The sequence below is a fragment of the Rhinolophus sinicus genome, chromosome 15, assembly GCF_057876585.1.
Source record: "Rhinolophus sinicus isolate RSI-liver-muscle chromosome 15, RSI-T2T, whole genome shotgun sequence".
NCBI classification, from domain to species: Eukaryota; Metazoa; Chordata; class Mammalia; order Chiroptera; family Rhinolophidae; genus Rhinolophus; species Rhinolophus sinicus.
In genome coordinates this window covers 98,436,808-98,457,755 of record NC_142515.1, presented here as the reverse complement: position 1 = coordinate 98,457,755, position 20,948 = coordinate 98,436,808, and the positions used below count along the sequence as shown (strand labels likewise).

Below are 20,948 nucleotides of genomic sequence, written 5' to 3'. Positions count from 1 at the left end.
GTGTGGGGGTAGTTGGGGGTGCAATGGGCGATACCTCCTTGAATAATTTTTTTTTGAAGTGCGCAGGGGGGGGAATTTTCTCAGATTTTTTTTTTTTAATTTTAATTTTTAATAGACAACTTGATGAGGCCTATCTTTTTTTTTCTTTAATTGGGGAATATTGGGGAACAGTGTGTTTCTCCAGGGCCCATCAGCTCCAAGTCGGTGTCCTTCAATCTAGTTGTGAAGAGTGCAGCTCATTGGGCCATGTGGGAATTGAACCAGCAACCCTGTTGCTCAGAGCTCGTGCTCTAACCAACTGGGCCATCTGGCCACCCTCTAAAATTTTTATATGTTCAAAAATGTGGGGTTATTTTGTCCACACACTTATTTAACAATTTAGTTGACTAAGTTTTTCTAAATCATGTTGTCTTAGAAATTTAAAGACATTGTTCTGTTCTCTTTAATCCAACATTGCTATGAAGAAAGCAGGTTCTAGTTCCATAATGGTAAACTCATTTGCCTTGAATCTTTTAGAATCTTTTCCTTGTCTTTGGAGTTTTCAATGTAATGAGATGTATCTGCAAATGAATCTTTTTTTTTTTTTTTATACAATTTTTATTATTTTTTAATTTTTTTAATTTTTTTATTTTTTTATTTTTATTTATTTATTTATTTAATTAGTTTCAGGTGCACAAGACAAAGCAAAACTTAGACGTTTATCATTTATATCCCTCACACTGTGTGAACCCCCCTCCCCCCATCCACTATCCCTCTGTACGTTCCCAAATGCAAATGAATCTTTTTTTCCCCTTATTAATCTTGCTTGATACTTAATGAGGTTGTTCTAGCTGAGATCTTGTGTATCTTTAGCTGATGAAACATTTCTTACATTACTGTATGTCTTAAATGATTCTCCTCCCTCTTAATTGTCTCTATTTCCTCTTTATGAAATTCACTTTAGGTGGATATTGGATCTTTTTAGAGCTGTCTTTCATATCTCTTAACTTTTTTTTTTGGTCATATTTTCTCTCTATCTTTTTTCCCTGTTTGGGAATAAATATATTATGAGGAAGGTCACCACCGTGGTCTTTAGCCTTGCCCTGTATATATTTCCATCAACCTTTGAAATTTTTCTGATTCCACTTACTTTTAATTTTTCTAGAAGTTCCTAAAATGTTTCTCGTATACTGATGAACATGTTCCCTATTTCTAGAACTACTATGGTTTTATTTATTTTTTAAAATGCTTTTTGTTATTTCAATATGACCTTAGAAGGGAGGCCACCCAGGCAATAAATTCATGTGTTTAGCCCACCACAGCAAACTACTGCCTTAATTTAAGTCTCTTTCTTTGATGTCTTTGCCTAAGTCAGGTAAAATAACAAGAAGTACAAGTTGACACCATGTCAGCCCCCTGACCTTCTACTTGATTAGTACATATAGGTGGATAGCATAGGGTCCAGTCTACTAATTTTCAAAGCAGAATTCCTTTGAGTGGAACACCAGACATAGGCTGCCATCTTGAACAGAGGCACAATATAGGAGTGGAGAAACTTCTTCCTCTTTCTTAGAAGTGTCTAGTAGGTGGGAAGGAGAGTTGCCCAGAGGGAGGGATTGATCAGATTCATTTCAGTAAATATGCTTACTCTATATATGGTACAGTACTAGACTCTGCAGATGATTCAAGACAGCACAAGAGACGAAATAAATGCCCTTGAAGGGATTTCAGTCTGGTAGGGTTATTAGTTAAGTACTCAAATGTATATAATAAACAGGTATAAAAAAGCCAACAAAGAACTATAAACAAAACCTTCTGGAGTTCAAATGAAGCATATACATCTGTATTGGGGAATGAGGAGCTTGGAGAATGTGGTATTTGAATTATGTCTTGAATGGACTTCTGACAAGTGAACATGCGGTCTGGGACAGAGGGCTCTTTGGGTGGACTGTGGCAGAGAAAATTCCCAGAGATAGGTGAAGAGAGACCATATTACAGAAACTAGAGGGAATCTAGTTTAGTTAAAATATTGTATACTTGTTGGAGAGGAGTGTGAAGTATTATTTGAGAAAGTACTTTGGAGTCAGAATGTGGGCATCGTAAGTGCCAAAGAGCAGGATATGAACTGAATTTGAGTTTGTTAGAAAGGGAATTAGAAAAAGTTGCTCAGGCAGATGATCAGATAAAAGCTATGCTTTTTAAGAAGTTGAATCTGGCTGATCTCTGTAGGATGGAATGAAGTAAGTGGCAGCCGAAACGCAGCCGTCTCACAGATTGATTCGGTGCCGAATGTCAGGCTATCAGGACGCAAAGATGAATGAGATCCACTCCCTGCCCTCAAGTTGCTTACAGCCTGGTGAACAGGAAAAATGAGTTGCTTGGCCCAAAGGAACATTTCGTGAAACATTTTACAAAAAACCTACAGATACATTATATGAGTAGATGTTTTAAAAGTGTAGTTTAATCTGTTGCCATGACCAGCTCAGATCGTCTCCTTATCTCAATTTTCTATTGTTATGAATACAGCTAGATGGTCTGTTATTTTCCTGTGCAATACATATTAAATGCTTAATAAAAGTAGTCTTAGATGCACACATGTGGACTCTTGCTTAGTTTCATATTATTTGCTATATATATATCACCTAGAAATGTAAAAAATAATGTATCATTTTAATATAATGGTTATTTTGTTTTAAAACACCTGTAATTTTTATCCTACAGTTTCATTATTTAGGGGAAAATAAAAGTTGGCATTTGGACTTGTCTGAACTGGCTTAGTTAGTAAATCTTTTCCCCTTAAATTTCTTTTATTATTTTTGGTGACCGGTGTACTTGCCTTGGAATATTTTTCTTTTTGGAGGGAAACTTCAATAAAACTGCTTGTTTTGTAATAACAGTCTATGTATTCGTGAAATTATTCATTGCAAATGGATTTTTTTTTCTTTACCATAGCATTTCTTGCTCAGTCTTATAATGGAGAAATTAGAGAATAAAGACAACTAGTGTTTTCTAGTAACACTCACTGTAGCACCACAGAATATTTCCAAGTATTTAAGTATCATTTTACAATAAACTTAACCAAAGGTTGTCTCTACTTTCAGTTAATACTTGCAAGGTTTTGAAAGCCAAAATTTCAAGTCATATGCACATAGTTCTTTTTTCTTTTTTTACGAAAAGACTTGATTATGTTTTACGAAACAAGACTTTGATGATGTCCCATGGGGTTCACAGGATTGGTTTTATATTCTTGTAATAGATTTATTTTAAAGTAAGAGAATGTTATCCTGCAGTAATTATTCAATCTTCACTATGTAAACTTCACATTTAATTGACTACTATCAGAACACTCCTTTGAAGAGCAGTAACAATAATACACATATATTATGTATTACTTTTTCAACATAAGCAAAAATAATGAGAGAGAAGAGCTTGGTGTGCCTGACTACAGCTGAGCTTGCCTCTACTTTTCCTAACAAGATTGTAACCGGTTACGATAGACTTTGGAGTATTGAGACTGGCTTCCTTTGATTTGATTTCTGCAGGCCTATTCATATTCTCATTCCCCCACCCCCAAATATCTCCTTCTGCTCCCTCTCCCATACCTCATCACTACTCTTATTCTTATGATTCCACCCTACAAAAGAAAGGACAAAATTATCAAGACTAAAATTTTTCTATCAGATGGTCTGCTTACCAAAGAAATCATGGTATTACTAGAGATCGTAAGTTATAATCTGTTCCTTTGCTTTGGGGCAGAACTAAGTTGTGAAACTCCTATTTTTAAGTCTCCAGTGAAAGAGATATCATTATCTGTTGTAATATTTAACGACCCTTACCATGAGGAAATTTCCTTTATCCTAGTTAAATAATGTATGCATCGATTTAAGCCTGTATTTTTCTTCACTGAACATAAAGCTGACTTACTTTCCCTGAGTAAGACCTTTTCATTGTATTTGAAGACTTACTTTAATACTACTCACTAATATATCACAGTTTCTGTACTTTGTCTGTCATAATATTTTTCCAGACACTTTTATCATGTGTGTCTCTCCGCACTGAGTACACTGCAGTTTTTCTGTTCTTTTGTTTATGGGATTCAGAGTATATCCTGGACATCTAGTGAGAGATTGACTGGTGCTAAGTGTAGGCTCAGATTATAGCAGAAACCCTACATTATGTGTACCCATTTCTGTACATCAGTGATAGATTTCCTTTTGGAAAAGGAGACATCATTCTAGGTACTAAATCTAGACTTCGGATTTCTTGTTTTTTCAGTTTTGCCATTCTGTGGATTGCCAGGGTAGCTTGTTATCACTGTGATACTTTCACATCTTTTCATTCAGGTGCGTACACAGTCACATCTGGTATTTGTGATCATTTCTAATTATTTTTCTAAGTGCTGCTGCTAGTTTATTTTTTTAAACATTTTAATATATGACGCAAATTTATATATGTGAATTACAGTTCTTACGTGCACAATCTAATAAGTTTTGGCACATTTCTACACCTGGATAACCAACATCCCAGTGCAGATGTGGACTACAGTAGGCCCGCTTTGTCCTCGGGGAATATGTTTCAAGACCACCAGTGGATGTCTGGAACTGCGGATAGTACAGAGCCCTATATATACTATGCTTTTTCCCTATGCATACCTACCTATAATAAAACTTAATTTATAAATTAGGCACAGTAAGAGATTAACAACAATAACTAATAATAGAACAATTATAACTATAGTGTAGGAGAAGTTACGTGAATGTGGTCTCTCAAAGTCTCTCATTGTACTGTACTCTCCCTTCTGTTGATGTGAGATGATACAGTGCTTACGTGATGAGATGAGGTGAATGATGTAGGCGTCGTGTTATAGCGGTAGGCTACTTACTACAAGGGTGACGAACGCAAGCACTGGGATAGCGCCACCGTGGATCTGACAACCAAGATGGCTGCTCGGTGAATAATGGTGGGGACTGTGCAGGACGAAAGGACGATTCACATTCTGGGTAGGACGGAGTGGGACTCATGAGATTTCCTCATGCTACTCAGAATGGCATGCAATTTAAATCGTACAAATTGTTTATTTCTGGAATTTCCCAATTAATATTTCCGGCCTGCAGTTTACCATGGGTAATTGAAACTTTGGAAAGCAAAACCACGTGTAAGGGGAGCCTATTGTATAATCTCAGAAATTTTCCTCAGGACCCCTTCCATTCATTACCTACCCCCTACAGACAACAACTGTTCCAATTTCTATTACGGTAGATGGGTTTTAAATATTTTTGAATTCATATCAATGTAATTGTATATTTATTCTTTTTTTTCAATCACACATGTCAGTACTTCATTCTTTTTTAATAACTGTGGATTCCAGTGTTTATCTCTTCTCCTACTGATGAACAGTTGGGTTTTCCGTTTTTGGTATTATGAATAGTCCTGCAACGAGCATTACTATACATATTGTATGGACATGTGTCTTTATTTCTTGGGTTAATACCTATGATTGGAGTTGTTTAGTCATAGAGTAGGTGTGTACGTAACTTTCTAAGAGACTGCCAAATAATTTTCCAAAGTGACTGTACCACTTCAGATTCCCACTAGCAATGAGTTCTATTTGCTCTATATCTTTGACAACATTTTCTGCTGTCAGTCTCTTTCATTTTAATCATTCTAATGGGTGTGAAATAATGTCTCATTGTGGTTTTATTTTGCATTTCCCGAGTAGCTAATGATGTTGAGTACTTTTTCACAGGTATATACTTGTATATATCTTCCTTTTGGAAGGGTGTCCTCAAATGTTTCGACTGTTTTTTAAATTGGATGGTTTGTTGGTGATTTGTAGGAGTTCTTTATATTTCTGGATTCAAGTCCTTTGTCAATTATATGTATTGTAAACATTTCCCCCATGTGTGGTTTGAATTTTAATTTTTTTAATTGTGATTAACAGAATTTTTCAATTTTGGTGAAGTCCAATTTATAAATGTTTATGATTAGTTAGGCCTTTTGTGTGTGTCGTCGGCCTCATTGCTAAGGTATCATCCTGTTTTCTCCTAGAAAATTTAGAGTTTTACCTTTTACATTTGATTCTGGAATTTATCTCTAATTTTTGTATATGATGTGTGAGGTAGGAGTCAACACTCATCCCCCCTACACACACCCGTTTGGGCTTCTAATTATTCCAGAACCAGCTACTGAAAAGGTTTTATTTTCCCCACTTGAATTGCCTTAGCACTTTTATCTAATTGTCCATATAGGTGTGAGTCTATTCTGATGTTGTTTTAATTCTGAAATTATGAACCATGTTTCACATCTAATGTCACGTTTAAATTATATGAGCCTACTCTCTCCAGCATATTAATAAAAGCCCTGAATTAAAAATCTAACACCAGGCAATTGAATTAGATTGAGACCTTACCTGACCTTTCTATTTAAATACTAAAACCTGTTCCCATACACCGCTCCCTCTTCCTCTGTATTTCTGACTCTCGCGACCTTCCTGTGTTTCTGTAAGGATGAGACAAGGGCCATGCAGAGTTCCTCAGATGGTTGATTATTCCTCCCTCTCTAGTCCCACGCCTCCAGGGGCCGGTGGGAGGCTTAGGCAGGGGTAGGGGGATAGGAGCCTTCCGAGGACTAAAGCTGTTTGCCAAATAGATAGAAACTTGACCTTTTATCAGGAAATATCCCTCATTCTGCCTTAAGTCCTCAAGATGAGAGCTCAAATTACTGCAGGGACTTTTCCGAATAAATTTTCCTGCTCTTCGCAAAATATTATTGTAATTATCAAACACGTGATGGGACAGAAAACTAATATTCAGGACAGAGTGACATGAATTTCCTGCATTTTATTCCAGTGACTGCATTCTCAAAAGCATTCTCTTTCCTTAGAGAAATTAATAAGATTTGTTTTTCTTTAATGATTTGTCTGTTTGTTGAATACTCCCTTTTTAAGGCTACCCCCCCAAAAAAAATAAGCTATAGATCTTCTTCATGACTGTTTTCTTATAGCTCCCAAATGAGTCTGTAAGGAAAATATTTGTTTGCTATGGTTTGCTGCATAATTCGTTTCGCATTTTTCAAATGCCAATAATTTGTTTAGTACAAAGCACTCAACTGCCCATTTCCAGAATGTATTGTGTTTCTAGTTGTGTTTCCAGAGCACATTGAAGGGGACACCAATAAGCAGTACTAGCTCTCATTTCCCCAGGTTTTTCTGTACCACCTTTGCGTGCCCCAGGTTTCCCAGCAACCTTAGCGAGTGGGGAGTGACATTCCTCCTTCAGCGTTCCTGCCCCTCTCCCATCCCAGTATCGAGTGCCCACCAAATACTGTGTACTGTAGGGAGCACTGTGGACAGTGTCAAAAAGATAGGCTAACGGTCTGCCATTCACGAAGCGTACCAGAGACATAAATACGTTAGTGTAGGTTGTACCGTATCTTCAGAGTTGGTGAACCCAACAGTCCACAGAAATGTCAAATTTTAAGTTGCTTTCTCTTGGGACATGGTATTTTTCCACTTAGCCATCCACATCTTAGCACTCAGCCCAGTAGCGATAACATCCGTTGTTATTGTTGTTGTTTTCATTTATTCATCTAGCAAGAATTTATGTCCAGATCCTGAAGTAGGTACTTGTGACATAAAGATGGAGAGCACGCGGTCCCAGATCTCCCGGGAGGCACAGTCTGGTGGAGGCCAACAGGCTGTACGCTGAATGAGGAAGGCCGTAGCAGTAGCATGCGTGAGGTGCCTGGGTGTGCAGGGCAGCCACCCCTCCTGCAGGCCTGGGGGGGCAAGGTTGGGAGAATCTTCTCCAAGGAGGCTGTGCCACACTGGCTCCTAAAGAACAAATGGCCGTTCCCCCTGAGAAAGAGTCTCTCCTGTTGACCCATACCAGCACCGTCTTCTTTACATCTGATTCCAAACAGCAGAAGCAGTCATCCTAAAAAGACATAGTGATGTAAGTACAAGAAATACAGCATAATTATCAACCACAGCTTTATGATGATACATGAACAAGTGCCGGGACTCTGGAGGTGGGAAGGTGGAAGGAGAGATGAGCTGATCTCCAGGAGTTTTGGTGCCAGCGTGTCGTTCTCCATTTGGGCTGCTGTAGTAAAATTCCAGACGGGGTGGCTTATAAGTAACAGAAATTATTTCTCACAGTCCTGGAAAGTCCAAGATGAAGGCACCAGCTTGGTCCAATTCTGAGGAAAGCCCTCTTCCTGGTTCATAGCTGGCACCTTCTCACTGTGTCCTCACAGGGTAAATAAAAGGGGCTAGAGAACTCTGGGGTGTCTCTTTACAAAAGCGCTAATCCCATTTATGAGGGCTCCATCCTCATGACCTAAGTACTTCCCAAAGGCCCCACCTACTAATACTGTCACCTTTGGGGGGTAGGATTTCAATATATGGATTTGTGGTGGGGACACAGACATTCAGGCACTAGCAAGGGCTGTGTGAAGTTGGAGGTGATGACAGCAGCCTAGTTTGCTTGCGGAGAGTGGAAAATGTGACGTGGAACGGTCAATCCAAATGGAGGGCCATAAAACTCACAGTTTAGAACATTGATTTGATTGAAGAGGTAATTGGGAATCGTCTCCAGGTTGTAAAGACATGGGTGACATGGATAAGAATTATTCTTGATACTATGGTTATGTTTTGCTGGTCCTCTTCCTACCTCTGGTTCTTAGGTTTTTTAAATCCCTAAATATGAGTATTTCCTAAGCAACGCCCCTAAGTCCACTTCCCTCCCTATCACAGTGCCCTCCAAACTGTGCTCCTGAGTGACCTCTCCGGCTCTACTGGACAAGCAGGAGAGGGAACCAAGGGGATGGGCCTCACTCCACCCACACACGTGCAGCCATCTGTTCTCTGTTTTGTGGTTCCTAGGAAAGAATTTAACAAAGTCTGAAATCATTTTTTTTCTTAAGTTGGAAAACTCTTCATTTTCTCTCTGGATGTTTGAATCTTTTGACCTCAACTCACTTTATTATGCATTTACATTTGGTTAAAGTATTTGATTAAGTAAATGGTCGTATGTTATCATTTGATTACGTAGCAGTGAGACTACAGTCCAGGGAATTTGGTAAGAAAGTCGCTGCTTTCTCTCTTGCCCTTCACCCCTAGTCTTTGTTTTCCTCCCTCCACTCCTTCCCTGTACCGTTCTTACCACTAAAACAACAAGGCTGAATACTATAATGGTGGGTTGCTATTTGGTCACCAGTTGGGATAGAAACTCCATAAGGGTTGGTGGATTGTATTATAGCAGCTAAGTGTGAGAAGAAGTGGATAGAGTGAATGGAGTGTGAGCAGGGCTGAGTGTGTGGAGGGGAGTGGATAGTGTGGGAGTGTGAGCAGGGCCGAGTGTGCGGAGGGGAGTGGATAGTGTGGGAGTGTGAGCAGGGCCGAGTGTGCGGAGGGGAGTGGATAGTGTGGGAGTGTGAGCAGGGCCGAGTCCACCAGGGCACGAGAGCGGTGCAAAGCCCGGCCTTGGTCAGCCCACTTGAGGTGGGGTGGAGGAGAGGAGGGTTGGCAGGCTGGAAAGAGACAACTTAAGGAGAAAGCTGAAGAAAATGAATATGCGAGAAAAGGGGACAGTGGGGTAGAAGACTGAGGACAAAAAAGAATAAATGTGAATGAAGAAAATGTGTTTTTCTTCATATCTGTTTATTTGCAACTGTCATCCTCAAAGTGCTGGGTGCTGGTAAATATGCTTCTTCAAGTTCGTCTGATTAGAAAACGTTATGTGGCAAATTTGGGGTGGGTGGGAGGTGGAAGCTTAAGAAAGTGATCATCAGATAAAAATGTCCCAGCACACTGCTCTCCACAAATAAACATTAAAAGAAAGAACAAATAAAAAGATGGAGTATTGTGGGATGATAGAATTCTTAGTTCTTTCTGATATCGCTCTGATAAAATAACTTGTAATATTCATCTTGGATGTTTGTTATATTGAAGTTGAAATATTTCAACTGATGCTCAAATGATATTTGAGTGATAATCCAGCCTAAACATCTTGAGAACAATGCTTAAGACTTACTAACTCTTAAGGAATGAAGCAGTATTTTTATGAAATACTGCTATTTTATCCTGATAGACATGTCACTTTGTAGGGAAATGCCAACATGTATTTAGTTGTACAAAGGACATTTTAAAAATCCTTTCCTGAACAGAATAACTGAACGAACAAAACAGAAATAGACTCATGGATGCAGAGAACAAACTGATGGTTGACAGAAGGGAGAGGTGTTGGGGGGATGGGAGAGAAAGGTGAAGGGATTAGGAAGTACAGATTGGTAGTTACAAAATAGTCACAGGGATGTGAAATACAGTGTGGGGAATACAGTCGATAATATTGTAAAAATTATGTATAGTGTCAGATGGGTGCTAGACTCATGGGTGTTATCACTTCATAAATTATGTAAATGCCTAACTCTATGCTGTACCCCTGAAAGTAATATAAAATAATATTGAATGTCAACTATAGTTAAAAATATATATAATCACAGAATGTAAAATACAGTACAGGGAATATAGTCAATGGTATTGTAATAGCTATTTACAGTGTCAGATGGGTAGTAGACTTGGGGGGGTTGTCACTTTGTGAGGGGTGTAAATGTCTAATCATTATGTGTTGTTCTGTACACCTGAAGCTAATAATAATAAAAAAATACTTTTCTCAACTCATTTTGCTACTTATTACTTGTGTGCTGTTCTTCCTATTACTATAATATGATTTCTTTGTGCCTCAATTCTTTCTGGATAGTTTTTGAAAGTCAAGTTGGAATCAGCCAGAGTTTGTGCCAATTTAGACGTAACTAAATTACTAAATTATACACATTTTGTTGCTGTTCCCATGACAAGAATATCTTCTAGATAGTAGGTCATTGAACTTTTTTACTTTATGGAGCAGTAAGAAATGCATGAAGGAATATGAATTTCAAGAGGCTGTCTTGTATGTGTATCTGAGCATTGGCATTTAGAGGCTATAAAATAAATTGGCAGTGGATGTTTTATTTACCTGTTAGAATCTCAGCTGGAACATCAAGCAGTACTTTGCCAGATACATTGAAATGCACTTGATGGTACAGAAATGGACGGTGAAGCATTTAATCAAAAATATTTGTGTGCAGGCCTCCTGAGGATTTTAATGTCAGATAAAATACCTGTATACGAGTATATAATGTAGAACCCAAAATTATTTGAAAAGTAAAACTGGCTCACAGTCATCTGTAGATAAGCAAAATAGTCACTGTTTATTGCAATATATTTCAGATGAAGAATCAGTATAATACTTCACCTGTCTAAATTGCCAAGCTTCTTTTGATCAAGCTGGCAGCATGAATGACGGCTGCAAACCCAAGGTTAGACGACAGAGTTGGTTTCTCTCTGGCTTTCTCTTCTTTTAAGCCTCCCTTTCATGTGTAGCCAAGTGAAATGGAAGCTTTGCAGATCCTTGGGGGCTTTGGCCCGGTGAGAGGATACAGAAGAAAGGCAGCATTTTGGAAGGCAGGGAGGGCAGAGGGCCCTGGTGATGACATGACTCCCAGACCCTTCTGAGGAGATGAATGAGAAGGCAGTGCCTCGGTGAACTCTGGATGTATTTTACCCACAAGCGTAGTCGTAGGCTATCAAACCAATTGTTTCGGCTTTATCCTTCAGATGCTGCAAAAGAAAAAGACATTCTTTTTATTGCTCTTCCAACTCATTAACTGTTTATCCTTAATCATCTGCAGTCTGTGTTGGAATAAGTCTTCAAAAGATCACTGAACTTTGCTTGATTTGAAATCAGAGTAGAATTTGTTTCATTGAATGTGGGAAACCTTCTTTTGAGAAACTTGACACAAACTGGCTTCTTAGCCTCTTTGAATTGAATTGAAAAAGAACACCATGGAAAAGCACAGCCAGATGAACAAATGTCTGCTCGTGGGTTAGATTTCCATAAGCTGTATGATTCTTTCTCTGTGATTATTGATCACGGAAGTAACCTTTGCAGTCAAGGTTTAGCAAATCAGTGTGGATTAGTGAATGTTAGGTTGCAGTCCCAGCGATGTAACTAGGCTAACCATATTGTCTGTCACTGTTAGAAGTTTCATCCTGGCCGCTCGTTGTGTTAAGAATGATGATTTTAGGAACATTTAATAGATTTGCTTTGGTGGAAAAGTTAGTAAGTCCATTAGGCCACTGGTGTGTAGAAGTGATCTGTGAAGAAATAAATGTCTTCAGTTCCCACATCAGCAGATCACAAAAGGGCCATACTGTGGGTTGTTTGGAATTTTACAGAGCTCCTCAAGGAGCAGTTCTGAATGGTTTCTAAGAGTACTAAATCAGTATCTTGGTGCATGGGTTTGGCTGGCATGGATTTGGACAGAGTGGGCCAAACAGAGCTAATTGAGGTGGGGAAAAAATCGAGAGAACAGGCCGTAATGGTGAATAGAGTTATTTGTCACCGAGTTTGTAATAGGATTTCCAATTAATTCATGCAGGCATCCAACGCCTTACATTAGCCCTGTCAAGATGAACTACAGCCACATCTAAAATGCCATCCCCTATTAAACGGTGCATGTCAGTGAATTTGTAATTCCTTCTGTTCAACCAGAAGATGAATGGATTCCACTCAGAAAACAAATGTGTGCTTCAGAAGTGCACATTTCAAAATCCTGAACACTTCCTAGGAGGAACATTCTTCGCATTGTTATACAGTGAATATGTATTAAAATGTAATTGCTATGTGAATTCGTCCAAGAAGAAAAGCGTCCAGCTGCAGAGACAAATACATTTTCAGGCGCCGTGTTTCACTGGTGAACAGGCTTTTCATTCTGGGCGGTGACGGTGATGATGATGGTTCACGTATGTGGCACCTACTGCCTGCTGGGCCTTTTGTAGTGGTTTTCACACATTCATTGACTAGATCCTCACAACAACCCAGATGAAGAAATTGAGGCCCAGAGAGGTCCACCTGCTCAAGGTCACACAGCTAGTAAGTGGCTGAGCTGGGATTCAAACCCAGGCCTTGTGTTCTGGAGTCTGTGCTCCCAGCCATTACCCTGTCCTGCTGGCTCACCCTGTCCTGCCTGGTCACGGGCCCGTCAGCTGTGTTCCAAGAGCTGGTTTACTACAGTCCCTGGCGGTTCTCTGTCTCAGCCTCCATCACTCTTGCTGTCTCTCATAGTAATATTTATTGCTGGGTTAATTCACTGTTATTTCGTCGTATTGGAAAATGTTGTTAAATTGTGATAACCAGACTCTAAGAAATACGTAATGAAGAAGACAGTGCAGCGAGGCGTGTGTGTGAGGGCCGACAGAGATGAGCATCCTTCCACTCATGCGGACACTGGATGGAAAATGACCCAAGTTCACAGGATTGTGAAGCCCCAGAGTTCCTGATGGGCATTTCCCTTCTGCAGAAAGCAAAGGGCACAGCAGGACTGTTTACAAGACTAGGTCAAGGCTGGATCACAGGAGACGTGCCATTACAGCAGGATCTTAAGGCAGAGTCCAAAAGAGCACATGCGCACACATGAAGGTCCCAGGACTGCTGGAAGGCTCGATTCCTGTCTTCCCAGGATGTTGGCCTCTAGAGCAGCTCTAATTAACCAAATACAACATCCTGCAGACCTAGCCAAGACAAGACGACTGCCAAAAGCATTTTGAGAGCCAAGAATTGGCTATTCTTCTTAAGCCAAACAAAAATATTTAACAACAACAAAAAAGCTCAGCTTATGAGTAGGCCAGACTCTAAATCTCTGACTAGAAACCAGACTAACTTTTTAAAGCTATATTATGAAGTTTTATTGCCAACAAGGGTATAAAACTTCGATTTACTTTTTTTTGGGGGGGCGGGGAAGCGGGTCTAGGGAGAGGGCAGTCATATGAGTAATGCTCCCTATTGCTTTACTTCATTAGAAAGATTAAATGTAAAAGAACTGTTTTCAACTAGTTTAGGCCTGTGCTTTGCACAGAGCTGTCTGCCTGCCTGCCCACGTCCTGTCCATTTTCCACACCACTGCCAGACTTATCTGCCTGGCACACAGTTCCCCCCCGTGGCCGTGGGTGCTTCCAAACTGTGAGTGGCTAATCACTGCCCGAAGGGCACGGCAATTGAACCTCTTTAACGTGTCTTTCAAGACTCGTCATAAACTAGCCCCTGCCAACCCTTCCGACACTTTATATTCCATAATCCCTGTCCAGGAACAGCATATTCTTTATAAAACCCATCGCTCTGCATGGCGTGCCCATGTCTTAGCTGGTACTGTCCTCTGCCTGCAGAGCCCTCCCTTTTCTCTTTCATTCTTCCTCTCCAGCTTTGCCTGGCCAACTCCTATGTATCCTTCAAGACTTGGCTCGTGCGCGTTACTTCCTCCAGGAAGTGTTTCATTTTCCCACCTACTAAACTCCAGAGATCTGTGCTCTCTGCTGCTCGAGCATATCTCTATCATTGCATTCACTATACTGTAATTATTTCTAATGCTTTATTTTTTAAGGATAAGAACTGAATCCTGATCCTCTTTAAATCCTCAGCACATTGCCTGGTAAAAAGGGAAAGCTCAGTAAATGTTTTCTGGATAAATGAATAAGTGAATAAGTACATGAAAAACAGGAGTGCAGTGATCTCATTCAACGAGTTACTATAGATATGTTTGATTTGCCATTTATTCTTCGAATCAATGATAGGTAGCGGTGTCCCAAGAGGCCAGAGATCTTCTTAAAGTGACAACTAATGACCAAGAATAGGTATCTCCAATGCCATCGGGAAGTATTGTATTTAATCAGTTTGATGATTAGATTGCCTTGGGCTACCCAGACATTTTAAAAACTCATTTAAAATCTTAATGCAATGCAGTGATATTTAAAACCGCATCTATTTAGCATATCAGCCTAACAGTACTCTAACCAGGAAGGAACAAAGTTCAATGATCTTAAACAGATTCTAAAAGACCTTATGTCTGTACGATTACAGATGATAAACTCTGAGAGGTCAGCAACTGTAACTGTCCTAGTCACTGTCGTTTTCCAGACCCTGGTGCATAGTAGACCCTCAATAAATACTTGAGTTCATGAGAGTATAGGATCTACTGGCCACATCAAAAGCAGCTGGGAAAGTTTTGCCCAAAAGCCAAACGGTGATTTTTATCAATGAAGCTTAAGCGAAGTTAACAAATTAATGAATTGTGCTTCTGTTTAAATTTTTCTTCTCAGTGCTTATCATGCATCCTGCTGAATAAAGTAGTTAATACGGGAAATTACATTTGTTTTTTTATGAGTGTTTTAATTTTACACCAGGGAGTGACTCAGCAGTGGTATTTCCATATAGTAAAAACCCCAAACAGACCCCACTAAATTGGATTAGGACTAAAAAGCTAAATCACAGAGGGTGTGTGGATGGTCTCCTGTTCTTTCACTGTGATATTTGTTTATGTTGGAGATTTCTTGGTGACACACATATATAGTTTTTTATGTTAGATTTTCTTCTAGTGTTGATTTGACCTTGACTTAAAAACAATGACAATAGTTATCTTTTCATACAGTTTTTTGGACTGCTCTGTCATTAAAACTCATCTCTTTCCTTAAGGGTATACCTCAGTTACCATGTGCCAAAGCATTGTACAACTACGAAGGGAAAGAGCCTGGAGATCTGAAATTCAGCAAAGGTGACATCATCATTTTGCGGCGACAAGTGGATGAAAATTGGTACCACGGGGAAGTCAGTGGGATCCACGGCTTTTTTCCCACCAACTTTGTGCAGATTATCAAACCGTTACCTCAGCCCCCACCTCAGTGCAAAGCACTTTATGACTTTGAGGTGAAAGATAAGGAAGCAGACAAAGATTGCCTTCCGTTTGCAAAGGTAAAGTTCGAAGGAGATTGTTTTCCCTTTGCCAGCTACTTCTCTGTACCGAGATGCATGGCGATATGGCTTGCATTTCGTTGTGCAAAAAGACACAGTAGTTTTATGTGAACTCTATCTCACTGTGCTTTTTAAAATACCTGAAAGCAGCATTCTTAAAGTCACAAAGTAATTTTGTGCTCGAATTGTTCTATATGAAAGATAATTTTGGTTGATGCTCTGTGTGGTATCATTTTCATATTTAGAACCTAAATTTAATTCTAAGCTACTTGACAGGGTATGTGTGCCACTCAGGGATTTTAATTCATTGAACTATGACTAACAAAATGAAACATCATTACTTCCTTATTTTATATGTAAATTCCTTTGCTTCAAAGCTCACAGGAATAGATCTACTGAATTGATAAAAGATGCTTTGGAACTTTAAGTGGAATACTGTGTCTTTTGTAAAGAAAAACAGTAGCATATGCACTGAAATGGACGTTTGGTGTATTATCAGAGAGAAAGTGAGAAGAGCCCGAGAATCAATCTAAAACAAGTTGAAGAGGCTGGGTAGCATTTGAGGTTGCAACTTGTGGATCGAAACAAAACGGACAGCCAGCCCTTGTCTAGAAGGGGTTCCTAGTTTAACAGCTGTCTGAAGGGACACCAGGTTAACTGAAAGTTACCATTCAGTTCATCAAAACATTGGATGCATGTACGAAAGATATGTCATGGCATTTTTATCCATGTACTCTTAAAACTTTAGTCTCTTAATTGAAAAGGAAAATGAAGTGGCAAGCTTAGTGGGACCAGGTAGACTAACGTTTGTTGTTTCTTCAGGATGATGTTCTGACTGTGATCCGCAGAGTAGATGAGAACTGGGCTGAAGGAATGCTGGCAGACAAAATAGGAATATTTCCAATTTCATATGTTGAGGTAAGTTAATCTATGGAAACTTCAACCATGTTAGCGTTCAGCTTAGCAAATAAATCTTAATTATGCTATTTGAGTATTAGGAAGCCCTGACAATGATTTCGTAGTATATTCATGCATAACATCATGTTATATACCTCGAACAAATACAATGTTCTATGTCAGTTATATCTCAGTAAAACTGGGGGAAAAAACAAAGACAAAAACCTTGTTTATTTAAAAAAAAACGAAGTCCTCGATACACAAAGCATTGGGAATGCCCTATTCCAGATTATTGGATGGGATAGGAAGAATTCCTTTATCCTGCCTGACAGTAACTAAAGACTTCAAGACTGAAATGTTTGAAACTCTTCACTTTGTCACCCTGCTAAAAATGCTCCTGTGTCTTGTTAAATGTTCCTACCATCAGCACCTACACTCTTTCCAGGGTTTCTATTCCATTCGCCAGCTTTGGGTTCCAAAGGTTGGTCAAGTTCCTGAGTAAGGTGCAAGATGAGTGTATGTATTTATTTGTTTATCTATTTCTTTCGTTATCTACCCCATCATCAGAACGAGAATAGTGATTTGCAGAGTAAGCCTCCAATAAACATCAAATAAATAAATGAATCTCTCTCCGTCCTGTCCTAGCAGCAATTTAGCCCCCCTCCCCCTTTTTAAATCAGCTTTACTAAGAAAGGTTATGGCCAACCTGATTCAGTGAAGTCTTTTAAGCGAATGTGTCCAAAGTAACATGGTTGTATTATTTTAAAGAATAACACAAATTAAAAATGAACTAGGAAATCACCGAAGTGTCCTTTGATAGATGATTGAATAAAGAAGATGTGGTACATATATGCAATGGAATACTAGTCAGCCATAAGAAAAGATGAAATAATGCCATTTGCAATAACATGGATGAATCTTGAGATTATTATGCTAAGTGAAATAAGTCAGACAGAAAAATGTCGAGAACCACATGATTACACTCATATGTGGGGCATAAAACTAAGAACAACAAACAAGACAAACAAAAAACCAAAACTTCATAGACACAGACAACAGTTTACTGGTTACCAGAGGGGAAGGGAGAAGAGGAAATGGTAGAAGAGGGTAAAGAGGGCAAATATATAGAGATGGAAGGAGATTTGACTTTGGATGGTGAACACACAATGCAATATATATAGAATTGTACACTTGAAACTTACATAATTTTACTAACCAATGTCACCCCAATAAATTTTTAAAAAGATGAACTAGGAAGTTAGAATTTACAATAGGACTTCATTACATCATGTATCATAAATTACCATGCCCTTTAGTCATAAGAATTTCTTGCTGAAAATAAAATTGAAGGCATTTTAAAGAATGAAACACAGCCCGAACAACCACACAAGGTTAACTGAGGTCACAGAAGAAAAAGTGATTTCTGGAAAAGTGAGTTCTTAGTGGGTATTGTGTGATGGATAAATAGGGGTTAACCAAGAGAAAAGGAAAAGGTGCATTTTTATGGCAGAAAGAACATTCATGCAAGAAGACCGGCACATGCAAAAGCCAGAAGGTAAGAGGCAGCACAGATTATTTGGGGAACTGAAAATAATTCTGTTGTTTAAGGTATCAAAGCATGTATCTTAAGCATATAAAAAAGAAAAATCACCATCACTTATTTTCCCATCTTTTTATCTGAGGCATTTGTTTTGGCGTGATTCTGAAAACTGAAATGACAAATGGTGTCATTGTAGCCAGCACTCAATCCCCCCACCCCCGCCCCTAGACCGTGAGATCGCCAAAGTTTTCATTAAAAAATCAGTTTGACTACTGTATATACATGGAAAAGTAACTCAAACCATGTATGAGCCTTGAACTTTATCCATACCCTTCAGATGTTCCTGTTTATTGAAATATTTTTCCTCCTTTGAAAGTAAACAACAAAAAAATTCTTAACTCTAAGGCAATTCTTCCTCTACGTTATTTATATCTTTTAACTGTGGGTCATGGAAAATTATAACCATTTCCAAGTATTTGAACAGTTCCACTGAAGAGCATGGGCAAGCACCAGCTTAGTTAATGAAAGCCTGTTTTTACTTGTTAGGTATTATCAATATTACATGCCAATACTTGGGGTGTGATGCATGAAAAAGATCGCTGTTATTTTGTCATTGGGCAGGTGTAGAATTGCAGAGGTAGGCAGAAACGATCCACCCACGGCAAATCCAGAGTCACTTAGAATCACTCAGCTCATTAGATTATTTACTCGGAGTTAAGTTGGAAAGATAAACTTCTGCCCAAGTAGAAAGTATTTTCATTCCTCTGCCTCTTTTCTTTCAAATGAATATTTTCCCCATTTCAACCAGAATTTTGACAGTTGAGATGAAGTAAACATATCATCTATCTCTAGAAGACTATAAGTATTTCTTTGATGTCAGGACATCAGATTGAAATTTTTGGTTGGGAGCAGAGCATCTGGGGATTAGTGACACCTGGTTTAGCCTTTAGGGGGATAAAGGGGAGGCAGATTTCAATAGCAACCTATCAAAATTCAACTCCTTAAATAAAGCATAGACTCTCTTACGAGGCAGTCTCAGATGGAGGAAAGCCAACTATAGGAATAAAAAATTGGGGCTTTATCCTGAACAGTGTTCTTTCTCTTGCTCTGTAAACCAATTTAGGACCCAGACCATCCCTTATGTAAAAACAGGCTGTGTTATAAAAATTCATTTGTAAATCAGTTGGTTATATCTTGTAAACATGCATTTAAGTTTCTATCAGTGTTAGCTGCTTTTGCTTTTTTCACAGTGCTGCCAAAGACGGCCCCCTTTCTCCCCCCTCCAGATGTCTTGAGAAGATCAAATGTGATAATACATCTCAAAGGGTCTGGCACTGCTGTGTCTTACACACAGTGGTTTGGAGCTCACAGTAGACCGTGACTCAGAGTATGCCAGAGTGTAGTCATGATCAAATAAAAGCATCTCACCACCATGTATAATGAGGAAAATGAGATCAGAATCCAATTCCAAGTCCCCAGAGAAACAGCTTCATTTGCCACAGGCCTGTCAGCAGAAGCTAGAACCCCCCTCAACTTCTGCTGGTTGGCTTTGATAATGGAAAGGCCCAAGGACCTTGCTTGTGCCAGAAACTCTAAACAGGATGGGCCTGGGGGTAGGTTTGTGGACCTGGAGTAGAATCTCTGGGGTCAGAGGTTCAGCTATGGAATTAAGAGATGGGGTAATTTGAAAGGAGCTGAGTATTAGAGGTAGAGAAAGAGAATTGGGTAGGAGGGCTGAGATAGTGAGAAATGCTGCTGGCATAGTTGGTCCTCCCTTCTTGTCTTCAGTTACCCTTTCTCTTCTCCCTCATCTTCTCGTAACTGTGGATTACGATCTCTACCTGTGTTAGAATAAGGTGATAAAATGCTGGTGGTGGTGGTACAGTGACTTGCAAACAAAAAACCTCATTAAATACAAAATTCTTTACGAGAAAATGGGCTGGGAAGAGTGAGTAGGGGAAAGAAAGGCTGTAGAAATGGCCTCAAATTCTGTCCTTTGGAGTCTTTGTTTAGCCCTTAAGATTAGGGGTCTTTTGCTTTGATCTCATTCACTCTTCACCTCTGGAGATTCTCTCATCAGACCCCTCTCCAGTCAAGTCCTACAAATTGTGGATTCTATTTTATTTAAACAGGATCTTCCTAGACTTGAGCACGTTGAAAACAGTGAGGCACAATAAGAGTTTCTTGGGGAAACGCACGGAATTCTTGGCGATACCATCACAGGATATGTAAAAAGAGTATATATGTCAAGGACCAAATGCAGTTAAAAAAAACACACAAAAAACAGTAGCTTGCTTATTTCTTTGTTCAATAATAACCAGTCTTCTACAAAACAGAATGGAAGATATTAACAACCTCATTAATTCAGAGCTGACTCACTCAAGTTTAGCAGTCGTTTGGGCAAGGATGACATGATTCTTAGCAAGCGAAACATTTGAATGAAGTAAGTGCTAAGTATTGGATTTGGGACGTTTTTCAAACATTGTGTATTGTAGGCTTTTGATGAACTATAAGTTTTCATTAAGTTTACCATTGTACTTTGATTCCTAGTCATTTGTTTAAAATATCACTTGCCCAGTTTAAAAATATATATACACATATGTTTAGCAACTTGCTCCTCTGCTGTAGATATAATATAAAAATAAGGATTCCTTATGTGCAGATGGCATGGATTAAGTGTGGCCTAATGG

At 39.1% G+C, this 20,948-nt stretch overlaps 1 protein-coding gene across 2 annotated transcripts in view; it reads left to right on the top strand.

The window, feature by feature from the left end:
- SH3RF1 (SH3 domain containing ring finger 1) overlaps nt 1-20,948 on the top strand; it is a 152,835-nt gene that overhangs the window by 80,839 nt on the left and 51,048 nt on the right. For both annotated transcript variants that reach the window (XM_074338299.2, XM_074338300.2), the window contains exons 3-4: nt 15,546-15,821; nt 16,644-16,739. In XM_074338299.2, coding sequence (XP_074194400.1) covers nt 15,546-15,821; nt 16,644-16,739 — 372 coding nt within the window. The remainder of the gene's footprint in view (nt 1-15,545; nt 15,822-16,643; nt 16,740-20,948) is intronic.